This window comes from Lemur catta, chromosome 25 (assembly GCF_020740605.2).
Source record: "Lemur catta isolate mLemCat1 chromosome 25, mLemCat1.pri, whole genome shotgun sequence".
In the NCBI taxonomy this organism is placed as follows: Eukaryota; Metazoa; Chordata; class Mammalia; order Primates; family Lemuridae; genus Lemur; species Lemur catta.
Genome location: NC_059152.1, coordinates 6,978,191 through 6,996,497, shown reverse-complemented (window position 1 = coordinate 6,996,497; position 18,307 = coordinate 6,978,191). Strand labels below are relative to the sequence as shown.

General features: G+C 43.7%; 1 protein-coding gene across 1 annotated transcript in view; it reads right to left on the bottom strand.

Annotated features, from left to right (window-relative positions):
• Nucleotides 1-1,064: 1,064 nt before the first annotated feature.
• DISC1 (DISC1 scaffold protein) overlaps nucleotides 1,065-18,307 on the bottom strand; it is a 199,878-nt gene continuing 182,635 nt past the window's right edge. The window contains exons 16-17 of the mRNA XM_045537033.1: nucleotides 13,474-13,591; nucleotides 1,065-4,788 (exon numbers count right to left, since the gene is read on the bottom strand). Of these exons, the coding sequence (XP_045392989.1) occupies nucleotides 4,649-4,788; nucleotides 13,474-13,591 (258 nt within the window). The 3' untranslated portion in view covers nucleotides 1,065-4,648. The remainder of the gene's footprint in view (nucleotides 4,789-13,473; nucleotides 13,592-18,307) is intronic.

The following is an 18,307-nucleotide window of genomic DNA, read 5'->3' as shown; positions in this document are numbered from 1 at the left end:
ACGCTTACCCATAGTGAGTTACTCCTCTTTTCCCTGGCTTCATTGGTCCTCATTTTACCCTTCTAAAACTCATGTTTAGTTGCAAGATAAAACAGGGCTATAGTAAAAAAAAAAAAAAAAAAAATCAGGAAAAATCAGCAAAAAGAAGAAAAGAGGGGCTAGGGGTGGGGGCTCACACCTATAATCCTAGCACTTTGGGAAGCTGAGGTGGGAGGATTGCTTGAGGCCAAGAGTTCAAAACCAGCCTGAGCAAGAGTGAGGCCCCATCTCTACAAAAAAATAGAAAAAATTAGCCATTCATGGTGGCACATGCCTGTAGGCCCAGCTACTCGGGAGGCTGAGGCAGTAGGATCGCTTAAGCCCAGGAGTCTGAGGTTGCTGTGAGCTAGGCTGACGCCACAGCACTCATTCTAGCCTGGGCAACAAAGCGAGACTCTGTCTCAAAAAAAAAAAAAAAAAAAAAAGAAATATTTATAATTTATGGAAATTTGACAGTTTATGATGACTTCCTATCCAAAAGCTTAATGTGTCTTTCCATGTATTCAATTCTTCTCCTTTATCCTTCATCTTAAAATTTCCTTCATCTAAGACTTAATACACTTTTTAATTTAAATTATTCCAAGTCTTTTTCTCCCCCTTTTTTTTTGTTGCTACAAAAATGGGGTCTTTTCTTATACTCCAGCTTCTGATTATTGTTTGTATACATAAAGCCTGTTGATTTTAGTCCGTTAATTACGTTAATTGTGTAAAAGATTTTATGCTAATTCTCTTAGGTTTTCTATTTTACAATGACATCATCTGTAAGTATTAAAGTTGTATCTCCTTTCCAAATTGTAACCCTCATATATTTTTCTTGCCTAACTGAATTAGCTAGTATCTGCAGTAAAATATTTTCTGTGGTGTTAGTGGGCACTCTTGTTGTTTCCCACTTTAGTCATAATGCTATTTTTAATTTCCTCAATCAAGAAATCTGGAATAGAAAATCCGATGGTTTTTGGATTTGTTGATATCTGAAAGCAAACACGTGCACACTTTTAAAGCATGGCTTTATTACAAATGTTTTGTGTGATGCAAATAATTGTACAATTAATCATCCTGTAATAGAAAAATGAGATGAATGAACCTGATACATTTTCTTATCATCCATACTCCAGTAGACAAAAAAAATCAAGGTGCACCATGGCTTGGATATAAGTTTTAATTTTGTGTAACAAAAAGTAAACTTAATAAAGCAATAAATTATATGACAAAATTCAAAGATTAGATAAGGGGAGGATATTAAAAGCATTGAATTACATGTATAAGAAGGCATTGCCCAATGAGGGCATCTTTGCTTTCTCCATAGCACAGAATTCATATGACTCAAATGCTTTTTGGAAAACACCAATTTGGTGGGGACCTTCAAGGAAATCTGTCCAGTGTCAGGCTGTGAGTGGTTGTTTCTGGGATGACTGGGGAAGGGTTAGGTCAGGACCATGGTTGAAGGGAAGAGGTTTGTTAGAGACTGTCTGAGCCTAGACTTCACCATGAGGCCCCTGGGGCTGAGGAAGCCTCGCTTGCCCTCGGCTCAATTTGGCTGACTCTCCAGCTAGGATTACTAAGGTGGCCATGCATTAATAACCAGGTGAATGAATAAGTTCCATGGCTCAAAGTCCCGAAAGGACATTAAAGGAACTTCAGGAAGAGCATTAGCTAAGAGCATGCTGCCTGTCTCTGTTAGGTTTACTCTCACTCCATGTCTTACCAGCTCTGTCCCGTGGGGAAAGGGAATTAGTCTTCCTAAGGCTCAGCTGCAGCACCTACAAACACCTCTCTTATAAGGCTGATATGGGGATTCTAGGACATCACGATTGTAAAGGGCTTAGCATGGGACTGACCCTTCCATGTTTCTGGGGTGGGGAAACCAGCCGTGCTGCAGAGGAAGACAAGTTTCCAAAGCTACAAACTAATTTGCTTTGGGGAAGGATCAGTTCAATCTTGAAATTTCAGGATGTTGGAAGGAACTGGGACTGTTACTGATGGAAACCATTTCATAATTCAGGCTGGTGAAAGAGAAATGCGTGGCCAGGTGGAGGCCAGCATTCCAGCAAGGTGAGCAGTGTAACCTATCACTCTCTTAGACCATGTCACAGTGAAATCAGATTCTAAGTCATCGTTTTCAGTATGTGCTTTTGCTTGTGGTCTTGGCTGTTTCCATAACAACATACATTTTTATTATTGTTGTTTTGTTGCTTTTAAATCCAAGCCCTAACTTCTCCTGGATATCTTTATGCTGCCCTGACAACAACTGGGCTGCAGTATGGTTGGGAATACACGGTCCTGGGTCTTCCAGGGACAAAGTGGCTTTAGAGAGTGGGGTTGTCCTGAGAAGGTTGTGTAGCCAGAGGAAACACCCTGGCCTTTAGCAGGTTTCCTGGATGACACCCTAAGACCAAGCGAAGACTAGAGATAAGTTACAGACAAGGGTTCCTTCCCACTGGGCAAACAACAACAGTAAAAATGGTTAAAGAATGACACATCTGCCCCAATACTTGAATTTGGTCAGGTGTCTCAGCAAGGAAATGAACATGCTGTCCACCGGAGGTACCAAAAAAACCCTGATTTGGGGCACATTCGAAGCAGTTATTAACTTCTGGAATTTTCACATATATCATGAACTCACAGAATTATTTCATGATGGTGTCTGAGTAATACAAAACACTCGGGTAGTGACTGTCAAGATGTTTTATGTCTGGGAAGCTTTTTAAAAAGACTAATTAATGTCAAAGGAGGAATTTGTTATGGGTCATGTGATCAATCCTGACTCTTCCCATCTTTTGCTTCACTGGAATTCATTCAAGGATTCCAAGAGCCACGTGACTAGTTCAGAACTGTTTTTAGACACAATCATAAATAATTCAGGAATTTGGTCCATCATGGAAAAAACCAGACTAATTACACTTATTATTAAAATATGTAGAGTGTATTTTCAAAACCTCTCAAGATAAGCCCGTAGGGAGCACAATCAGCAAATTCACATATTGTGCCTTTGCTCGGCTTCCTGGACCCTGGCCAGTTGCTGGCTTAGGCAGGGGCATCTCCTCGACCGAGGCCGGGAGACCTGCTCAGCAAAGCCCCAGATGCCTTCCGGAAACAGCAGTGTGACTTCAGGAAATGACAAAAATGGTCTCATGTCCATGGATCCTAGTGAAGGCAGGAAGATCACTACCTTATGCATATGAATGAGAACAAAAAACAAACAAACAAAGCACAAAAAGAATAATGACTCTATTAAATTTCCCAAACCGTGGCAGGTAGTTATTAAGTTCAACGCGCTGCAAAAGTTTGACTATTGGTCTCCAACACATATATCGAAATGGTATAAATCAGTGTTTGGACTAGGACTTCCCCAGAGAATGCAGTGTTGCACAACACTAGATCCGTGGGATATGACTAGCATCTACATGAAAAAAAAAAAGAAATACATGATCCATTCAACTTGGGAAGTTTGCGGTTAGACAAAATCTTTAGTACAGGCTGTCTCATAGAATACTACCCTGGCACGCGTTGTGGCTCTCGAAGTAGGCATTATGGCATGGTATGTTTACCAAAGCGACTTGACCGTAAAGGTGACCCATTTGTTTGTGGAGCATCTCTTGGGGCCGCCTTCCCCCGTGCACTTTGGGAAATACTGTCTAATTGAACTCAGCCTGTTTGGCAGCTGTCTTGACAGCTAGGCCCAGCTAGGCCAAAGGAGCAGCGCAGCAGGGGCCTGCGATGCTCCTGAATTACTGAGTGCTGCATTGCCCTAGAGAGTGCTGTCCTGCCCTACTGAGTACTGCACTGTGTTACCGAGTACTGTGCTGCTTTGCTGAGTGCTGCACTGCCTGGCACCGAGTGGAAGAGATGCCACAGGAAAACAGGAGAGGCTCCAGAGGTTTATACAAGTCTCCTGATCCATCCATGCCCTCACTGTAGGTCAATTTCAGAATGTTCTGATGAAACAGAGACTCTTAGAGATCCTTTCTGCAGATATAGTAATTGCCACAAAAGGAAAACTGAGGGGCTGGTGCCTTACCAAAAATATTTTTGCAAGTTGAATATCAATTTTTCTGATACAGCACTAAATTACAGGAGAGGGAAGCTGAAAGGCTGTTAATTCCAGACTGTGGGGTTAATTAGCTTTCTTAGATCATGCGCCCGTAGGACAGTAGTGTCACAGGTATGGTGACAGAGTCTTCTGCTCAGTTTCCTTTTTATAGGCTCTTGAATCAGGAAATATTTCATTTGCAGCAGAAAGCAAAACGGTATAGGAAAGGGAGACATTTTTGCCAGAGGATTCATCCCAACTCCCCTCTAATGGGGGCTGAGATGGAAAGATTTTCTAATCCCATGCGGGCTACTCCCACGAATGACACGGAAAAGAAATCTCTGCGTGACAGTTACAAGAAAATTCAGCAAATTGTTCCCTCTTCTCCATATTCCAATTTGCAGACTCCCCAATCTCAGCCTCACAAGGACGAACAGGGACCATCTTTCCGCCGGAAGACCTCAAGGCTCTGCATCTCCATGATGGATTCAGTCCCATCAGTGATGCGGAGGAGGGGAGCAGCCCCCCGAGCCCGCACGGATGACGTGGCAGCCCACCCCTTCCCCATCCCAGCACGCCTCAGGCCTGTGCTTCCCGGACACCAGCTGTCACACAGGAAGCTGCGGCCTCCCTGTCCCCCACCTCCTTTGCTGGCTGGAGCTGCAGGCTCAGGGCCTGCAGAGTTTCCTTCACCATCTGGAGCTCCCTCTTGAGAGACTGTGAGCGCGTGGTTAAGGGACACAGCCGAAGGTGATCGCAGCCTCCGAGGGGTCTATCGGAGCAGATGGGCACTGCCATCTAATTGCAGTGTCAAGTTCTTCCCAATTGTAGGAATTAAATATTAATACGAATCTTACACTTCTTCTTTTAAGAACGACTGCCATTTCTACAAGGCCTGAGGTATTAACTCTCTCAAGGAAGGTTTCAGAAAGGAAGAGAGTCAGCTCTTAGAGGAAACAGATGGCCGACCGGGATGCTCAATGTGCAAGGTTAGTGTGACTGTCATTCCCGCTAAGCCCCAAGCTGGGCTGAGGCAACTGTCAGATCTAAGTCCTCTGACAGCAGAAAGAGCAGAATTCAAGAAATCTAGGATTTGGAGTCACCGTAAGGACAGAGAAACACACTGGATGGGGCTGAGAGGCAGGAATTATGCTCCTTGTTCACCACTAACCAGCCTTGTCGCCTGTGCAAACCACTCTGAACCTCAGTGTTCTCCAGAAATGATGACTTTGAACCCCTCCAGGCTTTAGCCTGCTGTCCTCGGTTAGCATCCTCCCAGGTACCAGGAAGGCGACTCAAGATTTGAAAGCATGCAGGGAGCTTGCCTTCTCTGCATTGGTTGGCTCGTTTCTCCTTCAACTGCTGGATTCTAAATTTCCTAACCTGTAAAGTTGTTTCACCCATAGACAATACAAATCTCAAAGAACCTGACAAATAGGATTTGGAATAGATAAAGCTGTCATGCACTTAAGAGAATGGATTCTCCTCTGGGTGTTCAAGCAGGGGAACATTTATTTCACCAGCAGGGGTTCTTCTGCTCATGCATTGCCAGGTCCCTCTGCCCTTCCCCTGTGTACTTGTGGGCAGAACAACACTAAGGTCAACACCAGGTGGGAGGCGGGTTTAACACGCAAACTAATTCAACCTCATCTAACAGGGACCACGGGGAAAAGCAGAAATATATTGACTCCATTTAGGGTGAAATCATCACTTGAGGTCAGGCCACTCTAATATTAGCAGACAGCTATGGAGGGAACAGAGGGGACAGAGAGCTTTGGGAAAGGTAGCACTTGCAGAGATCTGAATGCTCACAGGCCACCTACGCTACAGTGTTGTTTTTCCTACGTGCAACGTCAACACAATGTCAAGAGAAAGAGATACCCTTAGGTCATGGCTGCAGAAAGCTTTCCCTGTCTTTTTTGAAAAAGGAATTCCAGAGGATCCTGGGAATTATGCAAATGAACCTCTCCTAAGCAGAAATGCTGAACCACCCTGAAAAACTTCTGGCAGTTTTTCATCCTCTGAAGCTTTACCAGACTTCGTCATCTGCATAATTCACCCATATTTACTATGACGTTTCCCTCCTCGCACTTGATCTTGAGGGGAATGAAGGCTGGCTGGAGGTGGTGTAAGAAAGGAAAGAATCCAATATTTTCCTTTTTTTTTTCCCTTTTTTAAGAGGCTTTGTTTGCCTCCATTTTTTTTGGACAGCTCTGCTAACCTTTAGTGCAAACACATACGACTTTATATAAGCAAAAGCATAAGTGGTCCCAGACTGAATACCAAGCTGGAATTTAATCACAACGTTCTGCTACATTTATAAAGAGCAAGCACAGAGTTTAAGTAGTTTATGAATCCTGACAAACTCCTGAGATTTAATTACCTCTGATACGCAGCCTGGGACTACATGCCGTTATTTGTAATATGGTAAATGATGACAAAGGTTTTTAGAGAGAGAAATGGAACCAAAATGTGATGCTTCTTAAAAAACTCATAAAACTTCTGGCACTGGCAGCACAAACTGAAAAAGTTAAAAAAAAAAAAAAAAGGTGGAAGGGAGAGAGAGGCTATAAAAGATGAAGTTATATAACAAAATTAACACATCAGTCCCTCTTAAAACAATCTCCACTGACACACAGAAGAGTCAGCAAACTGGGATTTGAGGATACAACTCCCCAGCTATGGGAAACTGGAAAAATCATTCAGTGCTTAATTGTCCCACTTGTGAAATATAGAATCTCGTACCTTCTTCATAGGGTTAGAGTTCAATGAAATACATTTTTCTTGTGAGAGTATAGTGCTTTTTGTGAGGTGCCATGAGATTTAAGGTTTATTTCTCAATGTAACAGATGTAACAAACACCTTAGGCTCTGTCTGACACCAGAAATGCTAGAAACCTCCTTTAATGGGGTAATACTCATTAAAATAATTAAAATAATGTTTTTATTTACAAAATAGTTCTCTTTAACCAAACTGCTTATCTGATTCCTCACTAAGTGTGAGCTCCAAAACATTTTGGATGTACTGAAACGAAAGTGTCCAGGATAAAATGCAGAGTGGGGAAAAAAGGCAAGTTGCAGAACGATTATGATGATACTAATTTTGCAAACGAAGACTATAGAGATAAGCCATTCCCAGCTAGAAAAAAGGATTTAGGAGCACAGAGTAGCAGCCCCTAGGTAAAGGCAGTGGGAGGGAAACAACAGCTTTTCTATTAATATTTTCCCTACTTCTGAGATAGTCACAAAGGATGTGCATCGCTTTCTTATTTAAATCAATATGTTTATAAAAGAAGCCACTTGAAACATTTCTCCATTGAGCAGGGGGAGGAATGGAAGTGCGGATAGAGATTCTCATTCTTTCTTTCAGTCATTCAAATATTCAAGTGTTTCCTGAGCTCCTACTGTGTGTTAAGAGATGTTATGAACATGGCAGCACAGGACTGAACCAAAGTTCCTGCTATCACGGGGTTTAGATACCTCTGAGTACAGCGGAAAATAAGCACACGCAGGCAATGTGGACAGTCTGTCCGGCAGGGCTAAGTGTCTGAAGTGGGACAGGGACCATGGGAGGACTTGGAGCAGAGGGGTAGTGTCATCAATATGACTGCTATGCTCAGAATGGGCTTAGGAGGGTAGGATTAGAAGCACAGAAAGACCCCTTAGCAGGCTACTTCAATCTCTCAGGTGAGAAACCGTCATGGCCAGGACAGGGCAGTGGCAGCGGAGGTGACAGAGGGCGCCAGACTCCGGATGTGTTTCAAGGATACAGCCAACAGTGTATGACCATAGACCGGATGCAGAATACGAGGAGATGGAAAAGGCATCAAGAATAACTCCCTGATTTTTGATCTGAGCAAAGAACTAGAAAAACAGACTGCAGTTTACTGAGAAGCAGAAAATTGGGAACGAGCGGCTTGAGTTTCTTTTGGGGAGTGGGAGCGTGGCCAGAGAATTGCATTTTGAACATGGTAAGTTGGAGAAAACTATTAGCCAAGGGGACATACTGAGTAGGAAATGGACATGAGTCTGACGTTCATATTGGACCAAATATTTGAAAAAATACTTTCACAACATTTTCTTTGTTGACTTACAGAAAAACAAACTATCCCATTTGATAGATCTGACCAAGATCTTCAGGTTAAGTAGTGAGTAGAGCTAGAAGCAGATTATCTGATTGCTAATCCAATAAGCTCATAGTTGAAGCCCATGGACATATTTGACCTTGATTTTTGTCAAAGGCCTGAATAAAGTATTAATAAAACTCTAGTATTGGAATTTTAGGTACCTGGAATAGAGGTGCTCACTCCATCTAAGTGTAAGAATAGGTCTCAAAGGAGCTTCTGAATAATTCTTATGATGCTTGTATCTTAGGAACCTGAGTAGCTAAATCTCTGTTCCCTTGTAGCCGATATGCCACCAGGTCTCTGTGGTATCTAAGAAAATCAGCAGATTAGTTATAATAATGTCACAGAGATTGACATCCTAACATCTTTAAAACACCTTTGGAACCCAAGGCTATTCTTTACCTCCTTGGGAACAACTACCCACATATTAGAACAGTGCACAACCTGTTAAAATGTCCGTGTTTACAATTCATAAAGCAGTGAGACTAACTAGCAAGACACATGACCCCAGAAATACAGTGGTAACGGCCATATTGTCATTCGGGGAAGCCGTTTGCAAAAGATCCAGGAACTCTTTCAATAGAGTCTTTTGTTTTTATACAAAAACAATTGAGTGTTTTACTCTCAATCCAAGTGATCATTTTGATGGCTTAGTCAAAAGTCGGAGTTCAGGTCATCTGATCTAATTTGGTTCAAAGAGAAACAATAGTACAAGTTGAGCACCCCAAATCTGAAAATCTGAAATCCAAAATGCTCCAAAATCTGAAACTTTTTCAGCACTGACATGATGCTCAAAAAAAAAAAAAAAAAGCTCATTGGAGCATTTTAGATTTGGGATTTGGGGATTTGGTATGGAAGGATAATGCAGATATTCCACAGTCTGGAAAAATCTGAAATCCAAAATACTTCTGGTCCCAAGCATTCTGAATGAGGGATACTCAACCTGCACATCCTTTGGATCCGCTTCTCATTGGCCACATTATTTCTTCTTACAAGCATTGTAAGAAGTGACTCTGTAGCCACTACAGCCTGTCGTACTGGATAATTTATCTTCATGGAAAAGCCAGAGGTGAAGGTCACAGTCTTTGAAGAGCAAAGATGAAAATCTTGCCTACACAAAAGCCCTGGTTCAAAGGATTTGATGCTTGCACGGGGGAACTTTGTGTTGCCCACTTCGTGCTAAGACCACGTTACGCTGAGCCAGCAGCAGGACAGCCCCTCCCTGTACTGGGGGGCTCCAACTCTCCCTTTTCCCTCTGCAAAGCCTAAGTGGAAGCCAAAGGAAAGAGCTGCAGCCACCATACCTGCATCCACCAACCTCTTAGCGCTCTCGATTTTCTTATTTATAAAATACATTGGTGGAGCTTCACAAGCGTCGTGGCCCCTTTTCCAGCTTCTCAACTCTAGAAGCTGAAAACATTTCCAGGAAATGCCGAGCGATCTCCCCAAACTTCTATTACCTTTGTCTGTCCAAGCTATGGATTTGAAGGTTGAACCAAACAAGGGGCCTTACAGAGCTGTGGAGTTCGTGCACGCACGAGCCTGGATGTGTTTAGAGTATCTGCACGCCATCAGGCACCACCAAAACTAATCAATTGGGTACCACGCATTCCAAATAAACAGACAGGATGGAATTCCACATGGGCTTCCTGGACGTGGATGTAAACACAAGCGCAAATGGGATCAGTGTGTGCCCATCTCACCTAGACTCAGAGGCAGGCAGAACTGCCCTGGGGGCTTTGAAATATGCCCAAACTGTGCAAATCCCAGGTGCACTTCTTTTCCTTTGAAAGCGTATTGTGGATGTTGAAGGAGAACAAGAAAATGAGAAAATCCACCTAACCTGGAAGGTTTTGGGTTAAAGCACTCTGAACATGGAGGAGCCATTACACACACTCAGAATGTTTTTCAAAACGTAACTGCTAACTAGGGCCTCAGATGACTGTGACACAGAATTGCAGACCCAGACTAATGCTCCCGGAAATCCTGGCTTGCCTGGCTGTGAAGTCACACCTCCTGTCCTCTCCTCAGACACACGGCGAGAGCCACCTCTCTGTCACCAGCTCTCCCTGTTAATGGTGCACTGTTTTCAGACACCCACCACTGCAGTAGCTGACAGGTTTGGGTTGTCACTGGGTCATGCTCCATGTAACTGAGTGAGCCCATCAGGATGATGGAGGGCACAGGCTGCTTCCTCCTCTTCTCTGGATTTGTCAATCCCGTGTCTTCTTCGTAAAAGTAGGGGACGCCCAGCAGCCTGCCCAAAACTCGAATAGTAAGTCAGGATGCCACGAGAACCTGTTTGGAAACCCAACCCCACCACCCATCCCTAGCTCCTGTGGATGCCGCACTGGCAGTGTTTACACACACACGTGGCTTAGGCAAAGGCTCAGAGTCCTTCCACGTGGGGAAGGAACATCCATCACAGCATCCAGGGTTGAATCTTCTGGACGTGGATGTCCAACGTGGGCTTACGTCAATCACATTCCAGAATGGACTTAGATTAATCAGCTGCTGTCTACCTCGTTTGCACAGTGGGCTCCGGTAGCATCTCAGTGGAATCACACAAAATATTGCACCCACTGTGCAATTCTTCCGTTTAGTCGATGGCAAGGTGCTTCTTTTAACCACACTCAGCATTGCATCATTGATCAGAAATGGAACTACAAACGAGTCAGAGTTTGGCTGGAGGATTCTGGTAGCCTCTTTGAATCTCTAGATAAGTTCTAATTGGAAACAACAGCTTTGGTTTGTGCAGGGAAGCCTCCACAGAGCTTTGTAAACATGCCTTTCTATCTTAGGGTGGAATGTTCCACTCAAATCTGAGTGCCACTTTGTATGAGTTCAAAGACACCTTCTGTGTATTTATTCTCAATCAGGGACACAGAACAAAGCCTGCACTTCAGAGAAAAGTCTGGGTTGAAATGCGGATGGTGGTGTAGATGTTACTGGAGGGATGGAGAAAGCTCATGTCAGTAACTAAACCTGCGCTTCCCTGGTTGGACATTTCCCCAGGATATCTTCTCCTATTGCAGCAAGGATTAGCAAAAGTCTCAAAAGCATAACTTCACTAAAATACTTATATTATAGCTTAAAATTTTAAAGTAACTGTATGCTCCAGGGACCAGACCTGTCCGTTTACTTACAGGCATAGCTGTCCCCTGACGGGCCAAGGAGGACCAAGGGGTTGTGTCTGAAAGGTTCTGCCACTCGTCAGAAAGGACCTTGGGCCAGCCAAGCAACTCCAGCCTCGGTTTTCTCAACTGTCAAGTAGGGATAATAGTCCCTGACTATTTATAGAAGTTTTATTAGAATTTAATGACTGTTTATATAAGGCGTGGCGGGGTTACTGATGGATTCCTTCAAGCATTTATTACAGAATAGCTGAATGGACCTACCTATAAACGGGATGTTGTTTGAGCTGGTGACAAAGATACGAAGAACTGCGAGACAGAAGGACTTGGACAACATAGTTTTCTACCTAAAGCCAAGCACTTTCTACACATAAGGACTGTGACTTAAACATACACCGTGAATATAGTAATAGCCTCATTTAACAGCCATGAAAACCTCAGAGGCATGTATTATTGTCCCGATGTTACCGATGAGGGCCTTGATGCTCAAAGAGGCTTTATCACTTCTCTGTGATCCCGCTGCTATGGGATCTGGTTCGCAAAAACTAAAAGGGTCTTATTTAAACACAGCGGGCCCTTCCCAGTTCTAGTAAGACACAGACTCAATTCCCTAGAATCAAACTAACAATCTAAAAAATTTCAAAGCAAGAGACCAACACAGACCCTGGCTGCAGCTGCTGAGCTCATAACTGCTACCTGAATCCACATACGCCCGAGGTACGTCCCACTCAGGAACCACCCCACCTGCTGGGCCGGGGGACAGGCCCTCCTCCCCATGCCGTGGCTGCCTGCAGCGGGTTGCTCTTCTGTGACCTGCCACTTGCCAGTTTTCTGGACGCCATGCCCCCTTAGAAGTGCTCAAATCTGTGTCACCCCATGAACACGGAATAGACAAAAACGCCATCCTTCTTCCACTGCTTCTTAGCGAAACTTTCTAATAATAGCTTAAATACTAGTTTTGCAAGAGGCAGGAAGTGATGAAGAACAGAATGTCTGCTTTGAAAAATCTACCTTGAGCAATGTGAAAATCATCGCTGATTAAGTTGAAGAAATTACCTCTAAGTTTAATGAGCGAGGTCAAAGATTTAAAGTTATAACAGGGAAGGAAACACAGCACTAATCCATTATTATTAAGTCATGGATTTGAATACTTGAGATTAAGATGAATCCTTGACCATTTAAAGCTACTTTAAACACACACACACACACATAAAGCATGGTAAGGACTGGCATTCTGCAAACTAGGACAGCAATGAGAATCAAAGGCCTAAATAGCTACATTTCCCACAAACACATCTAATGAAAGTCTTACTCCTGAATAGAAAGAATGAATGAACAGAGAAGTGTCAGCTTGTGATTAAATAACTACAAAGATACAGAAAGGGACGCATGTCCCTTCATGGTTCAGCACCCCATCTGTCCGCTCTCAGAGAACTAACTGGTGACAAACTGGCTGCACCCACAGACCAACATGGGATGGAGCGGTTCATAGGGACGCATACCAAAGCCAGTATGTCCTCGCGCCATCTTGTTCACTGACAGCTGGTTTTGATGCCGGTGTTTGCAGGTGTGACACCAGGATATTGAATCCAGTGCAAGAAAATCCTATTATTAGAAATCATAAAGGACTAGATTGAACTCAACCATGTGCACATGGTTAGAAATTGCAAAGGAATGATCTAAAGTCCTGTTAATTTTGATATGCTACTACCTGTTACCAGGCAGAACTGTTAGATAAGGAAATTTGAAGACGTATTTGGATCTTATGCTGTTACAAAAGCTTGTAGAAAACTGCACTAGTCAAATGTTTTCTTTTACCAGGACCACACAGAGCTGGCTTTACACCCACTGAAAACCACACGTGATTTAGCTTCATTGTGTGCGTGTCAAACTTCGTGGCTAATTTTTGGTGGTTGTGTTTAATAATCAAAAATACTGAATTGCTTGCCAAAAGCTAGAGATTAACCATTGCATACTTGATAATCTCAGGGATCGAGGTGCGCTGTGCTATAAATAGCGGCAGCGTGTGTTTGTTCCATGCTTGAGGCATGGAAAAACTGCGTGGGTTTTTTTTTTTTTTTTTTGAAGACTCTCTTTTACAAAATAACCTCACAGCTGCTTGATCTGCAAGAGGAAAAGGATATGAATGAGATCTTCATCATGACTACGGATCGCTGTGTGAAGCTGATCTTCCAAGTGCATTAACTTCTTGCCTATAGCTTCACATTTTTCTCCAAGTTCTGCAGAGAGGACGTAAGATTCCTGGCCAGAGAAAAAAGAAAAAGATCACTTGTAAGCTGTGGACACTTTTAGGGCCACAAACGCAGACAGTACATGAAGGGAAGATTTCCTGAAAGAACACCCCAGCTACTGTGCCTCAGTCGGAATCGTGCCAGAGCCTCTGTCTTCCTCTAATAGAGACCGTTCTCGAGAAGACATGAACCGATTTCAAGTTACTACCGAATGCTGAGCTGCATCTACACAACTCCCCAGGTCACTTCCCTTATCCGGTCATTTCAAGGTGCTGCTTCCAGTATGCCAGCTCCTGACGTGGATTTGCCAACGGGGAAGCCTGAACCTCTCCACCGCATCTGTGGGCAAACCCACGATTTCATATGAATCCTAGTAAAAGGGGAGAGGGCATCCCAGGAGCAACAGGGCCGACCTGTAAGGACAAAGGGACATTCCCTTAAAGGCACAGGGATTTAACAGGGCACTGAACACTGTTGTGGCCACAGTCCTGGAAGGCTAGAATATTAACGAGACTTTAAATGCCATGAGGTGTGTACTGTGCATATACCCACTGCCACCACCACCATGCACAGGAGCGTATGCCCATGATGACAAGAGCAGGGTGACGATGTCTTGCTTGCTGCCGGGTCTGTAGCTCCTGGCACAGTGTCTGGCATGCGGCAGACACAGAGTAGTATTTGGTTTCATGAAAGAACAGTTGAGTCTTTGAGCTCCCTTCTCTAATGTTTCCCCTTCCAACTTACATCTCACACATGAGCCAGAAAAGAGCCCTCTTTATGTCACTTTCCTGCACAAAATCACCAAGAGCAGAGTCCAGACTCTGCCCTTGTGTGACCTGACACCATTCAACCATGTCCTTCTAGTCTCCCAGATACAACCCCACCTTTGCTGGCTGGACTGACCCCGTTGCCTTCTTGCTTTTGCACCTGTGCATTCTCCTGCATTCTTCTCCAAAACCAGCCGTCTCCGCAAGGCCCCCAAATAATAATTCCACCTTGTGGTGCAGATATTCTGTGTCCTCTCAAGTGAGTATAAACTCCCTGTGGGCAGGGACCATGGCTTAGTCGTTCATCCCAAAGTCCCCACGGGAATCCCAGGCATATAGAAGGTCACGGACTTGTGAACAAACAAGGTCAAGAAAATGAGAGCAGAAAATAAGGACTCTTAGAATAAAGCTGGGAAAGGCAAGAAATGAGCTCAGAATTAAGACTTAACCAAATGTAAAGGTAGTATTTTCCCAGCCTATTATGTAAAGCTTAGAAGGTATACTAAAGAGAATTTTGCAAAAGGGAAAGAATTAAGATATGTATTCAGATTATACTGCAAGGTTACTATAAAAGCTGTAATTAATACCCAAGGATAGCCACAAAATGCCCAGGTGTGGTCATATTTCCTGTTAAAAAGTTCTTGGAGATCACCTGTTATATCACATTATAATCAGAGCCCATGAATGACAATTAAATCCAGGTATGCAACTTGACATTTGCTATATTAGCTCCAGAACGGTTTAAAGTTTATATACCAAATGGTCAACTATATTAGAATAAAATGGTGTTAATGGGAATTATAAATAACTATTATAAGTATTAGAGAAGTCCAGTTTACTGCAAGTAAACATATATACAAAAGAAAAGAAATCTAGTGAAAATAACACAATTTTGAGGACATATGGACACAATTAAACGAGCTTTAATGTGAAGCATGCGTGAAGTTTGCTCACAATTGACCATAACAGTGATAAGAAGACAGCAAATACATAAAAATCACAGACACACGTATTTCACTGATCCTAAAAGTAGCACCATTATCATTCAAAGGTGTGGAATTAGGGGTAGACAGATTGCATTGTCCATTGTCTACACGTAAGCCAATGGGCAGGGAGATACACCATAGTCATGGATGAAACAAGTGAGATGCTAAGAAAAAGAACATCTGGAGAAAACATGATTGGCAGTAGTGAAACCACAAGTCATACACGAAGGAGAATAACACAGTATTAGTGGGAAACGGTACATGGCTGAGAACACACTTAAACAGAAAAAACACGTAGACTCAGAACACGAAACCCAGGAATTTAAGACACTCAAACAAAAAATCAAATAACTCAATCTTCATCTTAAGGCTATAGCAAACATGAAATCAAAGCTGAATAAAATGAATTTAAAATATAGCTTTACATTCCACCCCCCCAACATATAATCCCTGTCTGTTTTCCTTTTAAAATGATGTGCAGATTGATAGTGACGGTGTAAATTTTGGAGAGCAATTTCAGACCATGTCACAAGCACTTCAAATTGTTCATATCCTATGTCCCAACAATCCCACTTCCCGGAATCTATAAGAAAGAAATAATTTGTATATTTAAATTGAAATAATTTGTATTAAGCCTTTGTAATAACCATGGAAAAATACCAATCATATATGGCTATATATATCAAATAGAAATACAAGATTTTATTTATGCAAAGATAATGGTGTTGAAAGTATGAGAAAGAGGAAATAACTATCCAGCAATACAGGGAATGGGTAAACTAAGTTCTGGTACATTAGGTTTGTAATATTTAGTCGATAGAACCATTTTTAATGTAAGAACATTCGATATGAGAAAATAAATAGGCAAAGCACTAAAAAATGTACAATTATCTTGGGGAACGATATTATTGGAAATCTTTATTTTCTTTTCTATACTTTCCTGAATTTTCCAAATCTCTAAAATATAATTAAGAAAAAAATTACTAAAAACACTAATTCAAACCATAATGAAAAAGCATGGAAGAAATTCACCTGAAATTTTTTCTTTTTAAAGAAAGTGGCATAAAAGAAGCTCAGAGAGCTCAAGGCACCATGTCTAGTAACAGAAGTTCCAACTGGCATTCTCTTGCGGAGCTGTTCTTCCGAAAAACAAGTTTCCTACTGAAACTGCTATCTGTTGGCCTGACAGATTCTGATCCTGAAGACCCAGGTGAGTATTATTGGAGGGATTTATTGCTTTATTATAGCACTGTCATTTAGAATCTTGGTAATACAAGTAATTTACACCTCAGCTAAAGAACTGACAGCTGATGAGAGGCAGATTAACATATTGCTGTCAATCTGATGAAAAATTCTGCTCTGTCTGAAGAAATCCTGTCTGTCCACAGAGGGCAGAGTGGCAGCAGGGACAGGGGTATCAGCGGTACAAAGTTCCCGAGGCTCTGCCTGTTATCCCTTAAATCAGGGGCCCCGCAGAACGTTCTCGTCCATTTCTACGCTGTGCCCAGCGATGGCAGAGCGTTTGCGTGGCTTCAGCAACACGCACTCGCATGGCATTGCCTCTCCACCGTCCAGAGACAGAGTTGATCACTTCTCCCCTTGAACCTGGATGGCCCTGGAGGTTTCTTCAATGAATAGAACACAGCGGAGGTGACACTGCCCGACTTGCAGAGCCAGGTCATACCGAGCGACATGTCTTCTCAGATCACTCACCCTGGAACCCGGCCTGTGTGCTGTGAGCAGCCCGATCCACAAGGACAGGCTGTGTGAGGTGCCTGGCTGAGAGCCCTGGCTCAGGGCCCCGTGAACAGCCTTAGGGGACCCCTGCTCCCATCTCTGAGTCATTCGGCTGGACGTAGTGGAGCAGAGACATCCTCCCCACTGCGCCCGCCCAATGCCCGTCCTACAGATCCATGCATCTCATAAACGGTTATTTTACATCACTAAGTCTGGAGTGACCTGTATGCAGCCATAGTAGCTGACACAGTGGGCTACACGGGTTATTCCCGACAGAGGACCCTGCGTGAAAGAACAGGACTGCTGTAAAATGTATCAGACAGAGCATCCTCACTGTCCCGACCTAGGGAGTGGTTGCCACGGCTGACTAGACCTCCGAGGCTCACTGAAATGCCAATGCCCAGACTGGGCTCGGGGAGGGGAGCTCCTAGCCATGCCTGCACTGTGGCCAGCAGGCCGGGGAGTGCAGAAAAGACACTACAATGAGCAGCCACTGCCACTGCTCGCTGGTCCCTGGTCCCTGGTCCCCAGATCCCTGGCTCCTGATTCAATGTGCAAGTTATGAAACAGGGCAGGCACATATTCGGGGGGTGCGGGGGGGAGGGCACAGGGGTGGGGTATGTGTGGATATAAACTAAGAATAGTCAAAATTTACAGTCTCCTAGAAAATTCCTCAGAAAGACATAGCACGGTGACTCCAACATATTGGATTACAGTAAGACCCACAGAGCCTCACTTTCTTCTGGCTTTGGCAGAAATGGCTCTTTCTTTAGCGGACACTCGGCACAGCAAGGTGCTGACATCCTGAGAGGCAGAAAGACACAAGATGAAGGGATTCCTGTCTCCTGGGCTCTCACACTGGCTTTGGGGCACACCCACCGCCTAGAGGGAAGGACATAATTGCTGCCCTATTTTAGTGGCCATGTCCTCCTGGTACGTGAGCATCTCTTCGTTACAGTCTCTGCAGGAAGCATCAAGCATGCTACGCCACCTCTGGTTTCTCCATCGATTTGAGAGCCTCGCTCGAGCGTGTTCTCTCAAGCCAGTGGGATCTCAAAGCCCCCCACTGGCTTGAAAGAACACACTGGAGCAAGGCTCTCAAAGGGCTGCCGCAGCCAGGGGTAGTAAAAACATCACCAGCCCTCCCTGAGGGTCTTCACGCCTAGAGGCAGAGAGCGCTGGAGCTGGTAGGGGTCTTAGGAACCATCTAGTCCAATTCCTTCTTTCACACGCAAG